This window comes from Rana temporaria, chromosome 1, assembly GCF_905171775.1.
Source record: "Rana temporaria chromosome 1, aRanTem1.1, whole genome shotgun sequence".
NCBI lineage: Eukaryota > Metazoa > Chordata > Amphibia > Anura > Ranidae > Rana > Rana temporaria.
The window spans coordinates 424,614,053-424,632,327 of NC_053489.1; the positions used below are offsets into that span (position 1 = coordinate 424,614,053).

The window sequence follows — 18,275 nt, forward strand, 5'->3', positions numbered from 1 at the left end:
ACAAGCAAGCAAAATCTGAAGTCTGGAGGGGGATCAGAGGTGGAAGAGGGCAGTGTAGATTGACCACTGATTGAAAAATAGATAAAAAAAACTTGACTTGAGTTTTTCTTTAAAATTAGTATCACATACCTAAGCATGATAACAGGCTGAAGTTTTTTTTTTTACTGTCACCACTCCACTCAAAACTTATGACAATCTTGTATAATTTTTGCATGTTAATGTCATTTACAAATCAAGAATTTAATTAAAAGAATATGGCAATTGTTTTTGATACACAGACAAACAAGATGTCACTAGTTCTCCTTCAACCTTACGTATTATTATTTTACACTACAGCTACATTATTTAGAATATAACTATTATAATCATTATATAGGATTTATAAAGTGCCAACAGTTTACACAGCTCTTTACAACATAAAGGCAGACAGTAAAATTACAATACAATTTAAGACAGTAGGAATCAGAGAGCCCTGCTCGGTAGAGCTTGAAATCAAAGATGGAGGAAACAGCTAAAAATTGACACACCAAAAACAGCTGACAAGCATAGTTACATGTTTAGGATGAAGGAAAAAAGCTGGGACAGCCGCACTCCAAAAAAACTCCTCCTTTAATTAAAAATCACAAAATACATGCCACAGCAAAAAACAGCACAACAAAAGAAAAGCTGACGTTTCGCACTATGCCTTAGTGCTTCTTCATAGCTATGAAGAAGCACTAAGGCATAGTGCGAAACGTCAGCTTTTCTTTTGTTGTGCTGTTTTTTGCTGTGGCATGTATTTTGTGATTTTTAATTAAAGGAGGAGTTTTTTTGGAGTGCGGCTGTCCCAGCTTTTTTCCTTCATCCTAAACCTGCATTTTGATTGCACTGCCTGCACCCTTGGCTCGGACCACAGGAATCAGATTACCTGGTTCTCTTTGAGCGGTTACCCACTCTCTCAAGCATAGTTACATGTTTACATGTTTAATGCCATGCTTAGTAGCATATATTCATAATTTTACTTTATTTGACAGTTGCAAATATCGTCGGGAAGAAAACTGATTTCAAAGACATTGAAAGCAAATTTGCACTGCGTACTCCGAATGAGCCAGATGAAGACACCTGTTACCTTATCCCTGGACAAGAACACTCTATTGCAGAATGCAACTTCAACCAAACAAGTAAAACATTTGTGGTTATACATGGATGGACGGTAAGGGAATATTTTTTTAGACCTTAGACATTATAAAATCTATTGCGGGCCAGTTCACAACAGAATGTGGTGTGGAAAAGGCGCGTTTCGTATGTTTTTCCTGCACCATGTTCAAAATGCACTGCTTTTACATAGATCACAAATGCAGTGGTTTGTAGTTGCCTGATCACATGGTACTGCAGTAGTATGAGGTTTGGTGCAGAGTGTTTTCAAATGTAGTGCATGCATTTTTTTTGTGCGGTCCAGTGTGATTTGGCAGCCTATTTAATTGCAGTGGCTGCCAAATCACACTGATAAAAATGTGAAATTCTGCGCCAAATGCAAATAGGTGCTAAATTAAACTAAAAAAGCTGCTCCTCATAGAACAATACTGAATTGTGATATTGAAAAAATAAAAGGTAGAGGGCGCTCAACCACACGATAGTGATTGTGATATGTGGATTACCACACAGCAATGTGCAACAATTAATAAATAATAAAAACGAATACGTTAGTTTACAAAACATGTGTGAACAGTGGTTTCAGGAACATAGAGGATATAAATCAATATACAACAGAAATGTCCCATGCAAACGTGCATGAATAGGCAGATTCCTCTGCAGTGTCAATCAGAAAAAACACTAAAGTTCACTGAGTTGAAAACCAAAAAATAGAGTCCCAATAACATGCATAGAAAGCCAGAACGAATCTTGATAATTGTTGTGATCTTCCTAGTGGAGAAAAGTAGAAAATGCCACCACCATACTTTTCAGAATTCACTTATTTCCACCCAAGGTGCTTTGTATATAAAATGCTCTTACCAGAGCCTGTTGACCACTTTACTTAAAAAGATAGTCATACGGGCCAGTGCAGGATTGTGCCTACACACACATGGATATGGACTATTGAATCTCGTTTCCAGGCGTTCCAGATAGGGGGAATATGCAAAGAAAAAAACGGTAGACGCCAATAGCGTAATAACGTTTTAATAGTAAAAACAATATAAAAACACGGAAAGCCAAATGGCCTCTTACTTTAAAAGTGCCTACCCGGCACTGGGACTGCAGGCCTGTTACCGCCAATCTGCGGTTCGAATTTGGGTTGCAGGGATTGGATACCACTGCCGTAGTTCCACCATCAACTCCTTCCTGTCAGCTCACCAGAGCGGGGGGGCGTCACGTGACCAGGACCGCCTCCAACGTACGTTTCGATTGACTGTCTTCAGGGGGGCGTGCCTGGTCACAGATGCATCTCGGTATTTGTAGTCAAAATGGCTACTCATTTGTCCAATAGGGAAATTTCCAAATTCCACAGCCCCAATGCCGTTTAAGCAACACTCAAATTGGTAACATTGCTACAATCAAGCAGAGTATATACATTCGATATGACATCCCTTTGCTAAATTTACAAAAAACTCACTCTTAAAACACTCCTTCACGGAGATATATAGAAATGATAAATAATAAAAAACGGCACCTCTCGCGTCCCTCCGGGTGTGCAATACAGCCATCCAGAGAGCGCGATAATCAGAGCTAAGCAAATAGAAGAGACAAATCACACTGCAGGGGAACGCACAGGAATGCATGATGCACATGTGTGGTTCTGGTGTTAAGCGGTCCTTGCACTGTGTATATTGTGCAAGCATGTACTGTAAGTGTTGTACTACACAATGAGGCTTATTTACTAAAGGAGATGTTTATTTTCACTCAAACATAGTATGACTATCCACTTGAATTAACCAATCATGTGAAAAACTACTCCTTTAGATGCATTCTAAGAGATTACATACTTATAAAATAAGTATAATCATAAGTGAATATTCATATCATGTTTGAGTAAAGATTACCAACTTCTTTAGTAAATTAGCCCAAGCATATCTTCGTCAGAATTGGGTGAATAAGTACGGTAATCAAAATATTATATCCAATGAGAGGATCAAGACATTCTTATACTTTATCTTTTTGCTTCAAACAACTCTCATTTCACTTTCATATCACTTCCCATTTGCTTTTAAGGATTAATTCACAACAGCCGCTGCATTACAATGGTGAAGTGAAATGTGGTTGCAGGGCTAATGCGCCTATAATTTTTTTTTTAACAAACATTTTGGAAATGTCACAGTGACATTTCATTAAGTTCAATTGGCCATCACATGGTGCGAGGTGGTATGTTGCCTCACATGCACAGTCCTCCTTTTATCTCTGCATGGTGCATGCTCACCAATGCAACACAATAGCATGAATCGGGCACATGGGAGACAAGGCAATATGCCTTGCTTTGCTGTGGGACTGCACTGGAATTGCCATCAAACACAGTCCCACTGCACCTGGTGGAAATAGTCCCTAAACCACTGTAATTTTTATCAATGTAAGAGACATCAAATTAAAAAGTTGAACAAAAGTTCCTTTACAAACCTCTCAGTTTGCTTTTTTCATATTTTCAATAATCCCATAGACATTACTTTACTTGTTGCCATTCTGTTTCATAACAGAATGTTTTAAACACTGTGCAGATGATGTCTAAATTCTAGCAATCAATGAGGTTCCACTCATTATCAGTGTAGGGCTACCATGAAAGCTGATTAGTAGTCAGGAATTATTGACCATCCCTAGCCAAGTTTGTTTTTGGTCTTGGATATAGTAGAAAAGGGTCAGTCTGGTTTTTACAGTTTTTTTGTGACCCCTTTGAGGAGGTTTCCACATACACCCATGTCAGAACTACCTGTCATTAAGGGCAGAAGTAGAGTAAAATCTTCATAGTAGGGACACAGACATCAATAAAAACCTGACAGAGGTTCTAATCTTTCCCACACTATCTATGATTAAAATAGAAAAATTGCTGGATTTGGTGATAGCTTTTGTTTACGTTCTTTTGTTGACTGTTTGCTCTGTACGTCTGTGGTCACATCTCAGTCCCCTTTTATATACAATCTAAATTCATGTCATTAACACAGTATAGCTAGTTGCTTCTTAGGCTGCATTCACACCTGAACGCAGCGTATTTTACCACGATTTGACACAACAAATTGCGGCGTTTTGTCCCACAATTTGCCACGACAAAACGCAACGTTTTTTACCGCGGTTTTCGCTGGAGGGGTGATTTACACATTGTCGGCTATGGCCGAACGCCGAAGCCGCCTGAAAAAAAGGGTCCGGGACTTGTTTTGAGCTTCAGACGTTCGCCGTTTCGGCGTTCGGCGTGGAGATGTGAACCATCTCCATAGCCGACAATGTTAAATCACCCCTCCAGCGTATTGCAGGCTGCAATAGCGTCGCGCTACAGGCGACAAAACGCCTAGGTGTGAATGGAGCCTTATAGTCCACCCTTTGCTTCACCTCAAGAAGTAAAACAGAAACACAGAGGTTGATTTACTAAAACTGTAGGGTGCACAATTGGGTGCAACTGTGCATGGTAGCCAATGAGAGTCTAACTTTAGCTTGTTCAATTAAGCTTTGATAATAAAACCTGGAAGCTGATTGGCTTCTATGCAGAGTTGCACCACATTTTGCACTCTCTAGTTTTAGTAAACCAACCACACAGATTTTATTACTAGTTAAAAGGTGATATGGTTTACTGAAAATCGCTGCTGAATTGCTCAAAATTCAAGCTGTGGTTGGCCCTGGAAGCACCACAACTTAAAATTCAACTGAGCAGGGTGTAAAATTATCGGGCAAGCATTGACTAAATCCTATCAGATGTAGTCACTGTTTGGCAGCTCCTCCACGCAATACAATAACATCGAGACTCATCTACCCACGCCATTAGCATTGATAAGGGACTTCATTGACATTTATTCCAGGTGAAAAAAAAATAGAGCCGTGTTAAATTTGTTGCAGGTTACTCATACTGTAGTTGCTTTAACTTTACATTTTTTGTAAGAATAGTTCTTAAATTAGCAAAGGTTTTTTAAAACTAAGAGCTACACTTTATGTTGGCTCTAGAAATATGACCAATATGGCCACAACCTGGTATACCAATATGAAAGCACCCCTGTGAAATGTATGAGCTCTGTCACTGTGTAAAGTAACGTCCTTAGAAAAATAAGGGGGTAATCCACAAAAGGGATACGCCGGCGTATCTACTGATACACCGTCGTATTCCTGTTTCTATCTATGGAACTGATCCACAGAATCAGTTTCACATAGATAGGCAGAAGATCCGACATGTGTAAGGGACTTACACTGTCGGATCTTAGGATGCAGTACCGCATCCGCCGCTGGGGGCATTTCTCGTCGAAATGCCGCTTCGGGTATGAAAATTAGCACTTACAGAGATTTTAAGCTTTGTTTTTTCTCCGTAAGTATTAGTTTGCCGTCGCAATATTTGGGCTGCTTTTACAAGGCCTAAACTGTTTACACCTTGTAAAAGTAGACCCTTCTATCCCGCGTCGCTGTCTTTTTTTTTTATTTTTTTTCCCGCCGCAACTCGTTTTTTTTTGTTTTACACCCGTCGCGATTCTCAAAACCCGGCGCAACGTAAAACCGCGCAAAGCACGTCGGGAAAATGACGTCGGGAGCATGCGCAGTATGTCCGGCGCGGGAGCACGCCGAATTTAAATGGGACTCGCCCCATTAAATTAGGAACGCCTTGCGCCGGACAGATTTAAGTTACACCGCTCAAAATTTCTAGGTAAGTGCTTTGTGGATCGGGCACTTAGGTAGAGATTTTGCGGCGGTGTAACTTAAATGCCAAAAGTTACGTTGCGCCGGGTTTTTGAGGATTAGGCCCTAACTTTTTTGTGGTCCAATTACAGGTTTGTACTATATGAAGACTACTCCAGATCATTCTAAATTACAATGTCACTTTGCTGTCCCAGTATTTGCAGTTCAGGAAAGGCTAGGTAGATAAATATAAATTAACCAGGAACATCTAAATGTACTGTACTAAAGCTTTAAAGCCTACTATTCAAAATAAACTGTGATTATCTGTAGGACTTCTTTCTTTTTAGGAAAATCAAACATTTTGGATGTTTTTACATTTAACACACTGTCCATCATACAGGAACTCCTAATTTTCTGATGCTTGGACAAATTGCCCATTATTGAAAGCATTGATTGGCCCTTTCACCATTAAGAAAAAAAAAACTGTCATATATATTAAAGCTAGAGGGAAAATAACACTTAAATCTTTGCAGGGACCATTTCTAATTAACCTTAGATGGTTGCAATTGTATCTAGATTTGTGACAACCATCCTACAAACCTACATTTGATATACGGTAGTTCTCTCTTGTCATATCACTATGAAAAATGGATCCACATGCAAGCAATTAACTGAACACATGTTGCAGTGTCCTCTGATGGAATGTGAACGGTTCAGGCTGTTCCAGGGATCTTGAGTCTGGACCATTATCTATCTCACAACCTTATACTTATCAGCAGAGGAAGTCAAGGGCACTAGTCAGGGGCACTAAAACAAGGCAATAAAACATTCAAACTAATATAGTTGTTAAGTGGATCAATAAATAGATATGCAATAAACGTCCAAAAAAATTGTCTTTTGTGGTGAAGTTATTGCTCCATGCAATAGGAATCACTGCAGATTGTCCTTATCATGAGTGCATTATCATCAGTGCATTAGAGCTGATTTACTGCATAAGTAGATAAACTTCACTTAGCAAATGAAATGTTCCTTCAGTTTAGTAAATACATGTGCCTCCAAAGTGGCATCATTCCAGGCAGACCTACTACTTCCTGTTACCACCCACGTGTGCCCAGGTCAGGTAGGATCCTTCAGCTTCATGAAGATACAATGCTAAATCTTTATTTTTTTTATTCCAAAAAGCTTCATTATTTATAGAGGATGGCACTAAGAATTGGAGTCCTAGGAACCATAAAGCTTTTTTTTTAATTGAAAGAAGAAAAAAAGGATTCAGATTATCATTGGGTATTTAAATATACTCAATAATTTTGCCAAAGAAACCAAAAAGCCCCGTACAAGTTTAAGCATTTTTTTTTGCATGTGTCATTCTTTCCTGATATTTATGCCCGAATGTTTAAGCTATGTTCTTTCTTTTTAGGTAACTGGCATGTATGAGAGTTGGGTCCCTAAATTAGTAGATGCCCTATATAGAAGAGAGCCAGACTCAAATGTGATTGTAGTAGATTGGCTATCTCGAGCACAGCAGCACTACCCAGTTTCAGCTGGATACACACAACTGGTGGGACAGGATGTCGCAAGTTTCATTGACTGGATGGAAGTGAGTACAGTTCAGCAGAGCTTGAGAAGTAGAGAGCAAGTGTTACCTCCATTTGTGCCATTTATATTGTTTTGTTTCATTTTTTTTTTTTCAATTAGGCTGTTTAGTCTGACACGTGTTATAAGCTGTACTTGCACTCTTCAAGTGTTGTCTTTTGGAAAGCTGGGAACTTTATTAGCAAAACACACACAGGGAGAGTATATTCATTTACCAGTCTTTAAAGCAGTGCAGGGATTCATGCTGCAAAGAATGGTGTATCATTAGACTTTAGCAAAATACATTTTCTCTTCAGAGAGTTTGAAAAAAATGGACCACAAAAGGGAGCGATACAGTAAATTTGCTTTTACCAAGTGTTTGAAAAACTAGTCAACAAATGTTTAAACACATGCATACACATGCACACTGTAAATTTTAACAATTTTTAAACCCAGTCTTTAGATGTGGTGGCTGAAATAGATGACATGTTTCTGCCTTTTTACTTGATTTGACCTGGTGATCCAAGGGGGGGGGGGGGTTGGGGTTACATCCCAACACATACACAGTCCAAAGAAAGCAAACAAAAAGTCAGTTTTGGGTGTGTGTGTGTGGGGGGGGGGGGGGGTGGTGGGAGAATTTACTAAATCTGCATAATAACCAATCAGCTTGCTTATTTTATTGCCAAAACGTATTTGAACGAACCAAAATTAGAAGCTGATTGGCTACCATGCACAACTGCACGAGATTTTGAGTGCTCTAGTTTGAGTAAATCTCCCCTATTATGTCTTACCTACACTTTAATTCAGACTAATGCTTTGGGTGCCCTGGCCTTGGGTTGCTTTTAATACTCAGATACAAAAAAGAAGGTAAAATTCAATTATGATCAGTTATTTTGTTCTAAGGATCTTTTTTTAATTTGACTTTAATATATCACATAGTTTATAACCAATTAAACTCCAATGTCCTTTATAGGAAGAGCTCAACTATCCTGTGGACAACATTCACATTTTGGGATATAGTCTTGGTGCTCATGCAGCAGGTGTTGCTGGAAGTCTCACCAAAAATAAAGTTAACAGAATAACAGGTAAGATAAACTGAAATGGTTGCATACGTGTGACACAGGCTTAAAGGGTGAGTCCAACCAAAAGTGATTTGTTAGTTATTGGTGGATCTTGTATGTCTTAGAATCTCCTACAGTGATAGCCCCCTGCAATAATTCTCAACTCTGTTCTTATCCTCGTGGGAGTTCTGGATGTCCCCAATTACACATGTGTTCCAGCTCCCACCAATCCATTTTTACATAACATAGTATTATTAGAAAAACCAAGAGGGATATTGGGAATCCTTCATAATGGCCACATCAGATGTGCAGACCCAGAAACACACAGATACATCTCAATAATGCCACTGAAATATAAGAAATGTTCCCAGAAAGTTCAACACTTGAGAATCTACCAAAACTGAAACAAAAGTTTTTGGTTGACCGATTCTTTAATCGCTTGATGACCGTATACTGTGTGCAAATCAATCAATATACGCTAATTGGGATTTTTTTTTACTAAAAATATGTAACAGGATACATATTGCCCCAAATTGATGAAGAAATTACATTTCTTAAAAACATTTTATTGGATATGTTTCATAGCAAAAAGTTTTATTTTTCAAAATTGTCTGTCTTGTTTGTTTATAGCGCAAAAAAAAAAGCAGAGGTGACCAAATACTACCAAAAAAAAGCTCTATTTGTGGGGAAAAACAATACATTCATTTTATTTGGGTACAGTGTCACAGCCATGACTAAGCACTGACGCCAGTGCGAAACGTTGGCCATACTGATTTTTGTGGGCTTGCAGTGACTGTATGCACAGTTGAAAATAAAAGACATCTCTTTTAAAGAAAATTTTGGAGTGCGGCTGTCCAGCTTTTGTTCTTTTGTTTTTTTAGTGTCACACTTGTAAGTTAAAGTAACACAGGGCCGTATCACAAAAAATGGCCTGGTCATGAAGGGGGTGAACCTTCCCAGAGTTGAAATGGTTAAAAATCTTAGCATGCAATGGAAGCTGATTGTTCAGGCAATTAAAGCTATCCATTATTTTAATGGACTCATCCATATGAAACACACTCCTAATGTACAATGAATTACTACTACTACCTTATTATGTCTAGCAGTGATAAGTGCATATGTTTGTAAAACAGGCAAAACAATATCGTCCTGACTATCACATTTCCAGAATTGTTTAATTTTCTGCAAACCAAACTATTGATTTGCACATTTTCATTACATTTTTTTTTTTTTCATTTAAAAAAGGTGCTATATTTAACTATTGCTTTACTCTACCTAGAGGAACAACTCCACTGATATTGCATTCCATAAAGTCAAGTAAAAACAAATAATTTTCTTTTTAATCAAATGTACTATCAGACAATGGAGTTCAATTACTAAAACTGGTGCACTCAGAATCTGGGGCAGCTGTGCATGGTCGCCCATGAGCTTCTAAGTTCAGCTTGTTCATTTAAGCTTTGACAATAAAATCTGAAGCTGATTGATTTCTTTGCAGAAGTGCACAAGATTTTGCATGATCCAGTTTTAGTAAATCTCCCCCAATATATATTGAAAGCAAATTATCCAGCTAAGAGAGTGTTGAGAAGAATCAGACAGTTAATGTTTAAACCTTGTTTTTTACACTCCTTTTTGAGTGATTTTTTTTCTTAGTTTAATTCGATAATACTTATGATATCCTATTGATTTATGTCTTGTGGTGGAAAATCTGAATTTAAAATTGTTCTGAATCTGAATGGCAAAACTGTATCATACGTAGGCCAACAAATAGTTATCTATTTACGTTTCAAAGATGAACACTAGATAGTTGTTTACAGCAATTAGGAAGCAAATTGTGCAGTAAATCTTATTAACACTGCTGAATTAAAGATGGTTAGGGATAATGAGGTAATATTTTGATTGCGTTAAAAAGCCTACTTTTAGTAATAAAACTAAATTAATTATTAACATAAATTACAATTTAAGTTTTTCTGTTTCATTTGAGTAGGCACTTAATCTGCTCAGTTAGTTTAAAGTGACACTGCCATTGCAATGTTGACAGTTTAAGCGTCCTATTGTTAGTCTGACAATATTTGTCTATGTAGGTTTGGATCCAGCTGGGCCGAGTTTTGAATATGCCGAAACTTCAGTGACTTTGTCTCCTGATGATGCTTATTTTGTGGATGTGGTGCATACATACAGTGTGGGTACCCCAGACCGTAGCATAGGCATCCAAAGGCCTGTTGGACATATTGATATTTACCCAAATGGTGGAAACTTTCAGCCAGGATGCAATATTGGAGAAACAATTCGGCTAATGGCAGAAAAAGGTCTACGGGGCTTTACAGGTAAGAATTCATCTATGTGTCTGTGTTTGGAATAGTACTCATATACCATGATCTGAGAAAACTAGGAAGTTCTAATTTTAAAATGCTTGTTTAGAAAGGATGGCTACCCCATCTCCTCTTGCCTCTTTTACCCCGGGTCTGGGAGGTCACAGGAAATGTGAGTAGTACTTGAAAAATACTGCAGAAACTTGATTATGTGTCCTTTTTTTTTTATTCCAGGCACAGATATGCAGTGTTAATAGGATGGAACCCCTTTTCAAAAAAATAAAATAAAAAAAATACATGTATCATTACAGACATTTCTGCTGAAATGTTTTTACATGGCTTAAGTCCTTATGAGGTGATGAGATGATATAGACTAGCAGTAGGTAAAAATCACTTAAGAAGTCATTTAATTTGTTGTATTTTGTTTACTTACTGTAAGAACCCCATGCTGAGTGCAGGAGCTTCAAAGGGTTCCTGAGGCCTCGTACACACGACCGAGGTACTCGGCGGGCGAAACACATCATTTTCCTCGTCGAGTTCTTTTTAGGCTTACCAAAAAAAAAAGTACTAAAAATAGGTTAGATTATACTGTATAACCAGCCTTGACTGGGTATATACTTATAGTCTTAAATGTTGTTCTTTTCAGCTCTGATAAATCAAGAGTAAACCTTGCCATCCAATTAACATTGTAAATTACAGTATTGGCAAACTTATCACTCAGACCTGTGATAAAAAGAGTATAAATAGCTACTGTATGGGCAGATGATGAACCTGCTTCTTTGTCATTAACCATAAATGCTATTGGCTCTTAATTACTAGATGTTTTCTGAAATTACATTCTTTATGAAATAATAGTAAAGGAAATGATACAGTTAGATAGTTGTAAAATATTTGATGATGGCCTTGTTTAGGTTTTATACCATGTCTCTGGGGCTTTTAGATACATCTTCCTTCGTAAGGGATCCAACTGAATGACCAATCATCTTGCCTCCACACACAAAACCCCTAATATTTGATTTTAAGACAGAAGAAATATGTTAATAAAACACTGCAGAACTGCAACAGTTGTTACAAAAGTAACCAGTCTTGGGGGTCTAAAAGTTCCTGTACCTGTTAGACCTCGTACACACGACCGGTTTCCTCGGCAGAATCCATCAAGAAACTTGGTGGGAGATTTTTTTTGCCGAGGAAACCGGTCGTGTGTACATTTTTCAGCGAGGAAACTGTCGAAAGAAAATTGGCTTGTCGAGTTCCTCGACAAGCCTAAAAAGAACTCGACGAGGAAAATGATGTGTTTCGCCCGCCGAGTACCTCGGTTGTGTGTACGAGGCCTCAGGAACCCTTTGAAGCTCCTGCACTCAGCATGGGGTTCTTACAGTAAGTAAACAAAATACAACAAATTAAATGACTTCTCAAGTGATTTTTACCTACTGCTAGTCTATATCATCTCATCACCTCATAAGGACTTAAGCCATGTAAAAACATTTCAGCAGAAATGTCTGTAATGATACATGTATTTTTTTTATTTTATTTTTTTGAAAAGGGGTTCTTAGGGCCAGATTCACAAAGCACTTACGCCGACTTAACTCGAGATGCGCGGCGTAATTGAAAATCTATCTTTGCGCCATATCCTCAAAACGAGATACGCCTGAAATCCATTTTTTTCCGTCCTACCTAAAAAAATTACACCGGTGCTTCTTCGAGCGCAAAATACGCTAGACACACCGCTGTTTTGATAGGCAAAGATGCAAATGAGGGAGATAAGGCGATCCACAAAATTAAGTGTGTGCGGCGTAGATTACGCCCTGTGCGCATCTGCTAGTTTCATGGTGTAAAATTGCACTTTATAAAAGGTGCCCTAACTTTACAGGTGCTAAAGCAACACCATTAAGGAAGAGCTGAGCACACACACTTGCAGGACAACAATCTGTATGCCAACATGCCAGGGGCATCCATGCTCATAACTATACTAGTGACTTTAGTAACCGAGGGTACCCCCTCTTCTGAGGGAACAGCAGTCAGGAGACGCCTCGCAGAATGCATCTTTGCACAGTAAGCACACACATTAATCATGGCACAATGAGAATGCATGCATGCACACCCACTGTGGTCCCTAGCAGAGACACATCACATGCACATCTAATTGGATTAGATCCAAGTACCCCCAATGGTACTTGGGAGCAGTAACGTCACGCCATGGCTCCAATTATGTTACTGTGCGTTCATACACCATGGACCTGGGATCACTTCTCCCTGGTCCTGGGGATCCCTACTCCACCAAAACTGAGGGTGACACCCCTTATTTAATCAGGAATGCCACCCCCACATTCATACATCATTCACACACATAAAACAAATCATAAGTACAGTATAATAAAAAAAATATAAAAAAAAAAAAAAAAAGTACCCCAAAACTTAACGGCAGCGTGAGCTACGCCTGGGCCGGCCACGGGCATGGCCACGGCCAACCAGGGGAGACTCCTGGGGGGGGGGGTGAGCAGGGGAAGGAGGAGACTCATGGGGGGGTGAGCAGGGGAAGGAGGAGCCTCCCCTGGTGACTGTCCTCCTGCTGGCCTGCCCTCCAAGGCCACTGCAATTCTGTTCAGACCCAGAGTGAGGGCAGCCGTATTGGCCTGGACAGCCTGGGTGTTGTCCTGGACAGCCTGGGTCAGGGCACTCACCTCCTGGGCCACGCCTGTTGTGGCGGTCTGCAGGTCACAAATGCATGTGATGACCGCCAAGGAGTTTGTGGCCACATCAGTGAGTGACTCCTTAATTGAGCCCAGGCTGTCCTCTATCTGGGTCAGAGTCTGGTTGATCTGACCCAGATGGCGGGTCTGCCGGGCATTGTCCCTCTGCAGATTGGCCGGCAGACACTCGGCCACCCCCTGGTCTTATGGGTAGCCTTCCTGCCTGCAGCTGAGTCTTGTGGCCTGGGAGGAGGGGAGAGAGAGACCCTTGTGGGGGGAGGCCTGTTGGGGGAGGAGTGGGAGGGGCTACCCCTGATGGAGGCCTGACTGCTGCCAGCCTCAGGAGTAGCCTCAGGGGGAACCACATCCGAAGCCAAAAGGATTTCCCTGGCAATCTCCATATCTTCATCCTCATCCTCCCCCCTCATCCTCCCCCCTCAACCTCCTCATGAGGGGAGGTGTGGCCACTCCCCTCCCCTGGGGACTCCTGCCATTCTTGGGGCTCTTCTGCAGCCTGTTGTCCTGGGGATGGTGCAGCCTGGCCTGATGGCCCAGCAACCTCTTGGCCTGATGGCCCAGCAATCTCCTGGCCATCTGTGGAGGACACAAAACATTCACAGGTTGGAGGATCCACACACTTGGCACATATTCCCTTCCCCCACCCACACATGCTAATCACCAGATAGAAAAACCCAAAAATGACCTGTCCTCACAGGAGAATCAGATTGAAAGCCAGGCAGGCCCACCACCTGCTGGCTATGGAAACACCGGGCCACTGCCCATTCCTCCTCAGTCAGCCTGACGGAGCAGGGTGGGCCTCCTCCAGTGCCCGTGCCATGGGCATTTATTTTGGCCATCTTGTCCCGGACCAGGTTCCTAAGATCGTTGATCTTCTTTTGAATCCCACTGGGGGTCCTCGTCTCCCCCCCCCGCCGCATTGATCTGATCAGCAATTTTCTTAATGATCTCCTTCCTCCTGGCCAGGGTGGTGTTCCGGCTCTCGGGGCCATGCAAATAACGCCCGAAACAGGTGATGGCCCTACCAAGTATCTGCTTTTCTCTGATTGAAAAATTCAGCTTCCTGCGCTTCGGTGCCATAACACCCAACACTTAGCACCAACAAAAAACAAACACAACAAACAAACACAAATACTCACACAACAAACAAACACAAATACTCACAGAACAAACACACACAAAAATCAAACCACACAAGCAGACAGCTAATACAAATTCAAAAACAAACACCGAAAAAACAATCAGAAAAAACAAACCCCGAAAAAACAAACAGAAAATACACTCAGAAAAAAAATACAGCTACTACACTCTACTACTCCTCCAAATATTTTATCTAACACTAAACTCACCAACACACACCAACAGACGACAGAGCAAAAGCAACTTGCTTTAGGAAAGGGGAACACAGGGATGTACTTTTGCAAGGGAAGTGTGTTTGTCTGGGGCTATTTATACACAGGGCGATTCTCAAACTAAGTACGCTTGGCCTTTTACCTATCTCACTGATTGCGCCGAGCCGAGTTCTGCACATGCCCAGTGAGGTGCAGATTCGTGCGCGCATGCGCAGTACGGCCGGCCCTTCATTTGCATGGGGTCACGGCTCATTACAATGGAGCACGCCCACTTCCTTCCCACTTGCAATAACCCCGCCTTACGTCTCGGGATTTAAGTTACGCTGGCGCAAATTTGGGCGCAAATGCGCTGTGGATACGGCACTTACAACACAAACTTAAGGCGCCGTAACTTAAATGACATACGTTTGGAGTAACTTAATTTGCGCCGCTCTACCTGAATCTGGGCCTTAATTCCTAAGTTTATAACCAATTTTAAATTCACTTTGCTGAAGTCGGATCAGTGCAAAATAGATTCTGACTGGTTGCTATTGGTTTAAGCACACACACCAGTTTTGAGCTCAGGTTGGTCTACTTTCCTCCAGTCCAAAAAACCTTCATGGTGCCAGTCCAGCTGATTACCCCTTGATATCCACAATCAACAAAGGTGACAGCACAAACCGGCTATATCTGCACTTAAAATCTTTATTGATTCTTTAAAGTGTTTCACTTTCACTCTATGGATAAATATTACTCAGCATGAAAGATGCCAAGGATTTCAGAGTCCTTTCTAACATTGCAGAATCAGTAGAGATATTAAGTGCAGCTATGACTGCCATCTTTGTTGAATGTGGTTGCTATGGATTACTGCACTAAAGATTAGCACTTTGGAATTAAAAGCTCACTTTGATAAAGAAATTTTATTGAATCGCTGGTTAATCTGATTAAAGGGATATGAAGCCCTGCATTTTTCTAGCAATTTAAATGCAAATGTAAACATGTGTTTTGTGCTTTTTTATGCTTCAGAGTTTTCCTTTCATCTCTGAATCAGCTGGTCCCTTTATTGTCAACCTCACGCTCTGCTTTTAGAGTGGTTCCTTTACCTTAGAGTCCTATGGTCCCACCCCATTCATGTGTGAGGTGGGACATGAGAGAGGACAAGGTGCAGATATTGGGGTTGATTTACTAAAGGCAAATAGACTGTGCACTTTGCAAATGCAGTTGCACTAATATTCCTCACAACCTCATTGAATTTTTGCTTGCACATGATTGGATGATGAAAATCAGCAGAGTTTCACCACATTCACCAAGTTCTGTGGAAAATGTGTGCAGCTATACTTGCAAAGTACACAGCCTATTATCTAAATCAACCCCATTGCCTGTGCATTTAATCATTACAGGGTTCCTGTGCATGTTACCATGGGCATGATGGCACTATGCACGCTGGGCAGCACAGTGGTGTAGTGAGTAGCACTCTCGCCTAGCAGTAAAAAGGGTTGCTGGTTCGAATCCCGACCACGACACTACCTGCCTGGAGTTTGCATGTTCTCCCTGTGCCTGTGTGGGTTTCCTCCCACACTCCAAAGACATGCTGGTAGGTTAATTGGCTTCTGCCTAAATTGGCCCTAGTATATGAATGTGAGTTAGGGACCTTAGATTGTAAGCTTCTTGAGGGTAGGGGCTGATGTGAATGTACATTGTATATGTAAAGCGCTGCGTAAATTGACAGCGCTATATAAGTAACTAAATAATGATAATAATATAAACTTTTGACTTGTAATGAGGTTATGAGTGCACACCTTTCGGTAGAGATAGAAATGGCACACAGAAAGCAGGATGCAGGTAAATCATGATAAAAGCGGAAATGCTTAGGAACTGTGTTGGCAGGAATTGGTTACTGTAATGTGCTAAATAAAAAAATACTGACATGTTACTGTTAAAAAAGTGGAGGCTTTAGTATGGTATTTCTTTGGGTGAATGTTATTATGCTTTACACAGTTTACCTGCCTACTTGCAAATGTTATAAACCCAACTTAAAACCACCAAGCGTATGTTACACTTCACTTTGACTCATATTGTCAATGTACGCAATCAATTAACTTAATCAGTTTTAACATCAACATTCATTCATTTTTATAAACATTATGTTGGTGCAAACATGCTGCATTTTTGTTAATAGAGGCTGATTGACTGTGTGACATATATATAACTTAGTTTCCTTATACTTGTACAGAAATGGACCAGATTGTGAAGTGCTCCCATGAACGCTCCATCCACCTCTTCATTGACTCACTTCTTAATGAAGAGAAACCGAGCATGGCCTATCGTTGCAATTCAAAGGAAGCCTTTGATAAAGGACTTTGTCTAAGCTGCAGAAAGAATCGCTGTAATACATTGGGTTACAAAGTCAATAAGATACGTGGGAAAAGAAGTGCCAAGATGTTCATGAAAACTAGTTCTCAGATGCCTTTTAAAGGTACAGTAATACTTTCATAACTTATGAAGTAGCTTACATACCTCAGTCTTGAAAACGCAATGCTTTTATAATTCTATATGCTTTTTTACTGGGCCTTTAAGATTAAGTCATTATTAAAACATGATGCTAGGGTTGTATCTCTTGAGTATGCCTTTATGGGGCAAACAGTTTAGCATTAAAAATTATGCTAATTACCAGGTTAATAACATGTAACATGTTTATGGTCTATACATATACCTAATGCATCATGAATAAATATTAATGCAATGACCATACATGGCTACTTGAAAATTAATCAGCTACCCTATACCTACTGGACACCTATTATAACCTAACTTTGCACATCAAAAGAAACATTTCAGCATAGAACAATAAAGGTCACCACTGCCAAGCTGTTACTAAATATACATCATTTTGAGCTGTGATCCTTATCCTTGTTTTATTACTCACAGTGGGGTGATTTACTGCAGAGAAATTAAAATTAATAGAATTTCCTTTGCACATGGTTGAGTGACTGACATGTATACAGCCTAACCCAGATAAGTATTATGCCGCGTACACACGATCGGTCAATCCGATTAGAACGGTCTGATGGACCGTTTTCATCAGACCAAACCAATCGTGTGTGGGCCCCATCGGTTATTTATCCATCGGTTAAAAAATTTGAAACTTGTTTTTAAAATTAACCGATGGATACCTAACCGATCGTTTGTAGGCACGTCCATCGGTTAAAAATCCACGCATGCTCAGAATCAAGTCGACGCATGCCTGGAAGCATTGAACTTCGTTTTTTTCAGCACGTCGTTGTGTTTTACGTCACCGCGTTCTGACACGATCGGTTTTTTAACTGATGGTGTGTAGGCACGACTGACCATCAGTCAGCTTCATCGGTTAACTGATGGAAAAATCCATCAGACCGTTCTCATCGGATTGACCGATCATGTGTACAGGGCATAAGTTTACTAAATCAATCACAGTGAACCAATGGTTGAAAACAAGTGTGTAAACAGTGAAAGTAAAGTGATCTGCATATTTTTTCCGTAGGA

The 18,275-nt window shown here is 40.3% G+C and overlaps 1 protein-coding gene across 1 annotated transcript in view; it reads left to right on the forward strand.

Moving 5' to 3' along the window:
- The window catches only part of LPL (lipoprotein lipase), a 46,583-nt gene that overhangs the window by 21,137 nt on the left and 7,171 nt on the right, over positions 1-18,275 (forward strand). The window contains exons 2-6 of the mRNA XM_040325322.1: positions 1,014-1,192; positions 7,190-7,369; positions 8,318-8,429; positions 10,487-10,729; positions 16,987-17,229. Of these exons, the coding sequence (XP_040181256.1) occupies positions 1,014-1,192; positions 7,190-7,369; positions 8,318-8,429; positions 10,487-10,729; positions 16,987-17,229 (957 nt within the window). The remainder of the gene's footprint in view (positions 1-1,013; positions 1,193-7,189; positions 7,370-8,317; positions 8,430-10,486; positions 10,730-16,986; positions 17,230-18,275) is intronic.